We start from the raw sequence: 7,494 nt of genomic DNA, 5'->3' as shown, positions 1-7,494 counted from the left end.
CGCCAGCTTTCTGAAGTGCTCTCATAACCTTCTTCTTTTAATGAAAGTCAAATCTCAAATCGGCCTCAGCTTCCAAAAAGCAGTCAAGGAACAAATGTCCTCTGCACCACGGACACTCGGGAAGCAGCCCAGGCGCCCACAGGCCGCACCCACCTCAGCCTCTTTCCTGGCCCCGACATTGCTAGGGCGGCAGGGGCGGCAGGGGCAGCAGGGGCCCCGGCTCCTGCCGCTCAGCACCAGGTCCTCAGTGGAGCCCGAACAATCCAGACCACCCCAAACCAGAGACACAGCCTGTTTAAAATGCCCATGCGCGTTTTATTAATAAAAACTAACAGTGCCAAGTTAAACAGGTCAAACAATTAAAGTCTCTCCATATTCCATAAAATATTACAGAAAATTTTATTTGTGTTTCAATAAAAAGACTATTGTTTCAGAACAGGCAGCTAACAGCAACTGTGCAGTTAACGGTTCTCTGTGAATAAATTTTAAAAGAGACTACTGCCTGTCCTTAAATTCCTTTTTCTTTTTATAAAAAAAGAACTATTAAAAATGATTGACAAATTTTGAGTTAAAAAACTGTTAAAACATTCTCTATGTTTAATTTCAACTTTATAATAGATTACAGGAAGATGCTCAGAAACAAATACCACATTTGTTTCAGTACATGTCTTTAAATGATAGACTTATAAGTATGTAAACAACTATAGAATAAAAAGTTTCCAAACGCTGCCTGTAAGAAATCAGGCAAATTTTACCATAAGCAATGAACCTTCCAGACAGTTTCCGAGCTGCACCAGCGTAGCTGTGAACTTACCCAAGAACACACAGAGAAGGAAGGACTTCGGATCTGTGGCTGCAGTAGAGAGGAAGTGTGCGCCGCAGGCCGCGGGGCCGGCGGAGCTCACGGAGAAGCGAGTCGCAAGGTCTCCGCCCTCAGGCCTGTCCTGTGCGCGCTGCGTGTCTGAGAAGGGAGACTTTCTGGGTCTCCTGATGGCGCCCTTGACACTGCAAACAAGCTGCTGGGCACGTCCACGGGGACAGCCAGTGAGCACTGCTGGGCGGGCACAGCACGGCTCAGCGGGCCCAGCGAGCACTGTCGGGCAGGACTGGACTCTGGGCTGAGAAGAAAACACTCCGTGGACGTAAGTGCAGGCGCCGCGTCAGCAGGGGTGGTGGCGTCCGCGGCAGGGTGGGGACCTGGGCAGTCCTTGCTCTTCGATTCCGTGGTTGGCCAGCATCATCTTCTTGGGAGCAGCCAAAAAGAAACACAACCCCACACTAAAGCAGCTTCTCTCCTCTGCGCAGCGTCCCGTGAAGCTGGTGGGGACCTGCAGGGTCAGTCCTCCTCCTCGTTCTCATTGAACTCGTCCTCCTCGTCCTCGTCCTCCCCGACGTAGGACACAGGGGTCTCTACCCGGGAGCCGCTGTACTGAGACCCGTTGGAACTTGTGGCCAGCATCCCGTCCGCACCATTGCTCAGGTCACTGCAGGGACGGGGCCAAACAGGGCAGTCAGCGGCGTGGCCCATCTGCCCAACCCAAGGACAGGCCACACGTGTCCCCAACAGGCCGAGGTTTTTAAATGATGCAGGAGAAACAAAAGCTCAGGTGTCATGGCAAAGCCTCAACCCCGTCGCAGTGGCACCAGACACCTGTCCCAAAGCGAGGGCGGGTCACAGCCCGCACAACCGATGCCCCAGCACACAGGAGCCAGAGGAGCCCTTCCAGGGCTCGGGAAGGCAGGGGGCGCAGTGGGCCCTGGCCACAGGAGCCATGCTGGAAGCGGCAACCCAGGCTGGGTGGGCTCCGCTGCAGAGCCCGCGCCGGGCAAGCACTCGAAGTGCGTACGTGTGTAAAAATGTGGTTTTGTGGATCAGAACCCCAAAGCGGGCAGCACCAGAAAACCCAACCCTGGGCTGTGGCTGCCCTACCCCATGGTCGGCCCGGCACACCCTCCGACAGCATGAGCACCACCAGGTCCGACGTGGCCTCTGGGACCAGCACTTCAGTAAGAATCACACCAGCTCTGCTTCGCAGAGCGCCAGCCAGAGCCGAGCGGGACGGGCTGCGAGCACTAGGCACCCCGAGCCCCACCCTTGGGACTGGTTTCCATTTTCTGCAGTTCTCGGGGTTGAGTCCAGGTTGCTCCACCACTGATCCACAACCCAGCCCTCTTTATTCTGACATAGGGTCTCACCACTCTGCCCAGCTGGCCTGAACCTGCCACCCTCCTGCCTCCGCCTCCCGAGCTGGGAGCCCAGATTGGTGTTCTCGTGAAGCAGCTTTAGCTATGCCTCCCTCACTGCTGACCCTGACCAGCCGGGGAAGGCCGACCCATGAAGAGGGCAACCTGAGATAAAACCTGACGCCAGGGTCCAGCTCAAAAGCAACTTTGGCCAGCCATTTTGCAGACTAGCGTTCACGAGGCAGAAATTCAGGATGAAGAGACAGGCCTGCAAGATGCCACCCAAGTCTCTGCTGCACTGCCACCTGACTGACACCACAGCACGTCCCACACCGTGTCACCTGTGCCACAATGGCTTGCCCCACCTGCATGGCCTGCCCTTCTCACCGGTGGCTGCGGAGCACCTATCCGTCACACCACGGACAGGCCAGCACTGATCAGCTCTATCCTGCTTGCTAACTTACCAAGACTCTAAGAAATAGTGTCAGCATCCAGTGACGCGTAAGCCTGCCCTAAAGCCACCACGGGAGGTCTGGGGGAGTCATTTCAAAGTCGGTGAGACCATCCCTAGGCCCTCACTGTGAAGGCTGCCACCCACTCCCCATCAGAGCACTGGACACACACCCAGGGATGGCCTTCTGCTCTGGGGATGCTGGCCCCAAAGCTAACCACACATTTACTTAAACAATAGAAGTCCTTTAGTAACAGAAAGACACATACTATAAAACGCAAAGTTAAAAAAAATAAAAAAAAATCAACTGCACACCGGGGTCTCAGATACATGCCAAGAAAATCAAACGGGATCCTGGAAGCCCTGGTCATTGAGGCGGCGGGCATGGGGTCTCCCACTTCCCAGGGCCGCTTGGTCAAAGCAGAGGCCTCCCATTGCTCCTAACTTTGAGGGTGAGAAACCAGGGAGAAAGAAAGCTCTTCTCACGGGGACAAGGTCAGTGGGCTCCCTGGGCTGTGCCCCGGTGGAGGGTCCCGCCCTCACTGCCCCCACCTGCCCCCACCTGGCTCACCTGGCAGAAAGCCTTGTGCCGTTGGAGGTGGAGCCTGCTGTGGTGAGGAACACACCTCCGATGGATCCCTGAGCCATTTCTGCAAAGAGGAGGAAAAGGAGGCCCAGGGAGCAACGCCCAGAGAGCGCAAAGGAGCAAGGACAGAGTGGCGGGTGACGAGGGAAGCCTGCGCCCACACGAGCCCACCCACCACCCCAAGCACCCAGGGCCCCGTGCATGGCCCGCCAGGGCCAGCCATGGGTCAGGTCAGACGGTCACATGCCCTGGGAGAACGATCCCTGACCCCCAGGAGGGAGTCCTACGGGCTGAGGACCTCAGGAGGGTGGGCATCTCTGCGCCCACCAAAGCCATCCCGAACGCCTGCAGCCAAAACCCCAAGACTGCAGCAAAGAGGTCACCTACGGGGACAGAGCAGAGCTGCTCCTCCCCCTGCGCCCCCAACAGGAACAGCAACCCAACTCAGCAGCCCTCCTGGCTGCCCACTGCCCTGGCACCCCAGAACAGTCCTCCCACCTGGGCTCTGTTTGCAAGACCACCCTTCCTTGGCTCGAGACCCTCGCACAGACCAGAGCCCCCAGGGGCTCGAATGCTGCCTGGCTGGCGGCAGCCACACCTGCGGGACTCGTGTTCGGGTCTATCACAGCCAGATGCAGGCCCAGGGCAGGACTGACCTGTCACGTACGGTTCCAGAGCCTTTGGTACCAGACTTCTGGCCACCTCGAGGTCCTCGGCGGAGCACCTTCCAGACTCCAGCCCACAGGCCAGGCCCATGCGCTTGAGCACTTCTATGTCGTCATGGATCTCGAACGTGTTGTCGAAGTTGAACAGATACTCGAACCTGCGGGGGGAGGCGCGTGAGCGGGCTTCCCGTGAGGCCACGCTCGCTGGCTAGGCCCGGCCACCCCAGCCATACCCACCCCCGGTTCTCGTGGCCGCGTCTCTGTACAAAACTTAAGAACTGAGAAACAAAGGACGAGAGCTGGGGCCAGTCTGTGAACGGCTGTCCATGGCCAGGCACTGCCCGGCACACAGACGTCCCGCAAGCAGTCACGCTGCCCGTGGCCGCCAGGGGACAGCACACGTTCCCAACAGTGCTAGCAACGAGCACTAAGGATGCTCCAGTGGGCTTCTTCCCGCGAGGGTGCCCGCCACGCACTTGTCATTGGAGATGCTGCAGTCGATGACCGTCTTCCTACTGGTGTTGACGATGATGAAGGGCAGGTGGATGACCGAGTTGGGCGGGGGCGGCCGTCGGGCCTGCTGCTCCGCCTGGCGGTTTCTCTGCACCAAGTTCTTGAAGGCAATTTGCTGAAAAAGAGGGGCAGGTGACCCGCATGGCCTGGCCACAGCAGGGAAGCCCTCCTCTCTGAGGGGTCCACACCACCCTGTGGATGCAGGGGCTGCTGGCACGCGAGACCAGGCCCCGGCTGGCCCTCTGCCCTGATGCAGGGAGAGACGCAGAGAACACAGAGGCCTCGGAGGACATCCCCAGAAGGAGAAGGCAAGGAGTGGAGGGCACACGACGTGCCGCGGGTGCTGGCCACCTGCCATATCCAGCGGCAGGGCTGACCTCTGCAAAGGACCTTGGCCCTGGAACCAGGCCTTACCAAGGGCCCGGGTCCCAGGCTCCCGAAGCTGGGCTCTAGCTCCCCTTGCCGGCAGGTGCAGCCCCTGGGGAAGGTCACCCAGGCCACAGCAAGGGAGCAAACGCCTCCTGCCACTGGGCCAGGGCAGGAAGCCAGGCCTTGGAGGGGTCCCGCCTGCCCCCGACTTTTTTCAAGGTGGGATCCAGGCCAGGCCCAGCATTCCCGGGCTGCCTCTGGGCTGCGGGTCCTGCACACAGCCCTCACGGAGTCACAGCTGGTCTTAGGCAGTAGACGTGGCGCTGCAGAGGGCTGAGGCCTGTCCCATTCTGGCCTCTGGGTGCCCCTGGACATCCACAGCCCCCCCACCCGGCTGGTGGCCTTTCACCCTATGAGCCCCAACCTCTTCATCACTCCTCCTGGAAGGTTCTAGCACACCTTGTTCAGGGTATTAGCCTGCCCTACAAGCATGTCACCTTCACTGTCACCCCCATGGTAGACGCTGACCCTGTCTCTCCATGGGGAAGTCCAGCTCCAGGGCCATTTGGTACAGTCGCCAACCCGGCCATCTGTGCTGCCCAAATGGCAGGTACATCAGCCACGCTCCCCGGCTAAGCACCTGGTCCTCAGAACGGCCTGGCCCCCAAGGGGGTCCTGAGTGCTGCTCTGTGGGAACTGTGCCCTGGCAATCACGTCCCTGCTCCAAAGGAAGCTCACATGGCACAGCGCAGCCGCCACTCCTGGGGACGCGCTCGGTGTCATGTGTGAAGGTCCACGGGAGGACCTTCCGCAGAGCCTCCCAGCAGGGCCACCCGCACACGGGGTCGCGGTGCGGGAGCCGCTACCTGCAGGATGAGTTCCTGAAGCTGTGACTGCTTCTGCTTGATCCTCTCCAGCCGCCGCTGCCTCTCCACCTGCAGACGGAGGAGCGTCACCAGGCACGGCCTCCCCAGACCTCGCCAGAGTGACGGGCCCAGACGTGAGCCAGGCCCGCACCTGGAAGGACACCCAGCCCTCCTCTTCCTGGCAAGTGCTGCCAATGTGGACTGAGAGGCACACTGCTAGGGTCTGGACTGGGTGGCCGGCGGCGCTCACGCCCATGGCCAAGCAGCAGCGGCCGTGTCAGCACATCCGCCACCAGACGCAAAACGACCCCACCACAGTCCAAGACACCCGGGGTCATTCACAGGTGCAGGCGACAGGCTGTGCCTCCTGAGTGCCCGGGACAGCAGTGGGGACCCAGCGGCAGCCCACCTCCAGATTCTGGCACTCCTGGGCAGAATTGGTGGGCAGTCCGATCCACTTGATCTCCTTCTTCTCCTTGGAGATGATGTTCATGGCCATGAGCACGTTCAAGGCATCGTAGACGCGCCGCCGTATGTTCTTCTGGTCGTAGGCCTGGGGACACAGCAACAGCCCTGCAAGCGCTCTGAGGAGTGCCGTGCTCGGGCCGTGTGGCCGCGGGAGGCACAGGCCCTGCCCTCTGGGAACTCGGACCCGGGCGCCTCTGAGGCTGTGCCGGGACCTCCTGCCGAGCGTGCAGCCTTACCGACTCGTTGGGCAGGATGTGGTTGTCGGCGGCGCTGAACTCGGCCACCAGCTCGTCGGCCACCTCGTTGTAGGAGGTGGTGCCCTTGCGCTGCACCTTCTCGCACACCTTCATGGAGAAGTGCCGCAGGCCCTTGCCATGCTTCTCCCCTTTCCTGTTGCGTTTCCTTCAAACACACAGGAGCGGCCGTCAGTGTCTGCAGGCAGCCTGCGGTCAGACGGTCCCTCCGCGCCAAAGACCAGCGGCTGCGGGGTTCCCGCTGAGAACACGGGCAGGAGTCAGGATCCAGGGGACAAAGACTATCGGGGCAGACTGCAAACTGTGCCTGCAAATGTCAGGACGGGGCGGCACCCTCTGCTCTGTACCGACACCAAGCGCCACCTTGCCAAAGACGTCAGCTGGTGTCAGAGCACAGCCGCTGTGGTCTGGATTCAGGACTGCTAGGGCCAATCTCGGCAGGCAACCATGACTAAGGCAGATGCCTGGCCACAGCAGGTGCAGGCCACTGAGACAGGTTCCAGTTGGGAGGGGACAGCAAGTGAGTGGGGACCTCACATCACCACAGCCAGGCCCAAGGCGTTCCCACTAGCTGGTCTGGGGAGCCGAGGATTCTGCCCTAGGCCAACACGGGTGAGGCTGCAGAGCGGCTAGGCGTGGTGGCGGGGAGTCTCTGCGGCCAGGCGGGGAGAGCTCACCCGGCAGACCAGGGCGAGGACTCGGAGGGCTGGTTCTGAGACACGAAGTGGGTGCTGGGCGTGTGTGGGCTTCCCACCACGATGGCGCTGGAGGCCGCGGGTCTCTGAGGTGTGCCAATCACCTGCAGTCGAGAGGGTTCAGGGCCGTCAGAAGACACCCACTGTCATCCCCCCAGAGGGCACCACGGAGCCATGCACCACAACGCGGCCCCTCCAGACAGCCATGCTGCCACCCCCCAGCCACCTGCTCCAGCTACAGCACCAACAACTCCGCCCGCTGGGCAAGGAGGGCAGAGGCGCGGGCTTCGGGCAGGCAGCCCCCACACAGGTGCCCGGGTGTGAGGGGGTCCCCGCCCCCCGCTCACTTCACACAGGTCCACCCTTCCATGCGACCAAGAGACGAGAAAGAAAGAAGAGCTCCCTGGCCAGGGCCCCGTGCCCACCGTGGGACTGATCCACCC

At 60.7% G+C, this 7,494-nt stretch overlaps 1 protein-coding gene across 4 annotated transcripts in view; it reads right to left on the bottom strand.

The window, feature by feature from the left end:
• Positions 1–294: 294 nt before the first annotated feature.
• Positions 295–7,494, bottom strand: part of Tfdp1 (transcription factor Dp-1) — a 32,124-nt gene continuing 24,924 nt past the window's right edge. For all 4 annotated transcript variants that reach the window (XM_071611665.1, XM_071611664.1, XM_027938899.3 and 1 more), the window contains exons 5-12: positions 7,034–7,155; positions 6,339–6,504; positions 6,044–6,187; positions 5,635–5,703; positions 4,363–4,514; positions 3,878–4,044; positions 3,207–3,285; positions 295–1,484 (exon numbers count right to left, since the gene is read on the bottom strand). In XM_071611665.1, coding sequence (XP_071467766.1) covers positions 1,337–1,484; positions 3,207–3,285; positions 3,878–4,044; positions 4,363–4,514; positions 5,635–5,703; positions 6,044–6,187; positions 6,339–6,504; positions 7,034–7,155 — 1,047 coding nt within the window. In that variant the 3' untranslated portion in view covers positions 295–1,336. The remainder of the gene's footprint in view (positions 1,485–3,206; positions 3,286–3,877; positions 4,045–4,362; positions 4,515–5,634; positions 5,704–6,043; positions 6,188–6,338; positions 6,505–7,033; positions 7,156–7,494) is intronic.

Source organism: Marmota flaviventris, chromosome 4 (assembly GCF_047511675.1).
Source record: "Marmota flaviventris isolate mMarFla1 chromosome 4, mMarFla1.hap1, whole genome shotgun sequence".
Lineage (NCBI taxonomy): Eukaryota > Metazoa > Chordata > Mammalia > Rodentia > Sciuridae > Marmota > Marmota flaviventris.
This window is presented reverse-complemented; position numbering and strand designations above follow the sequence as displayed.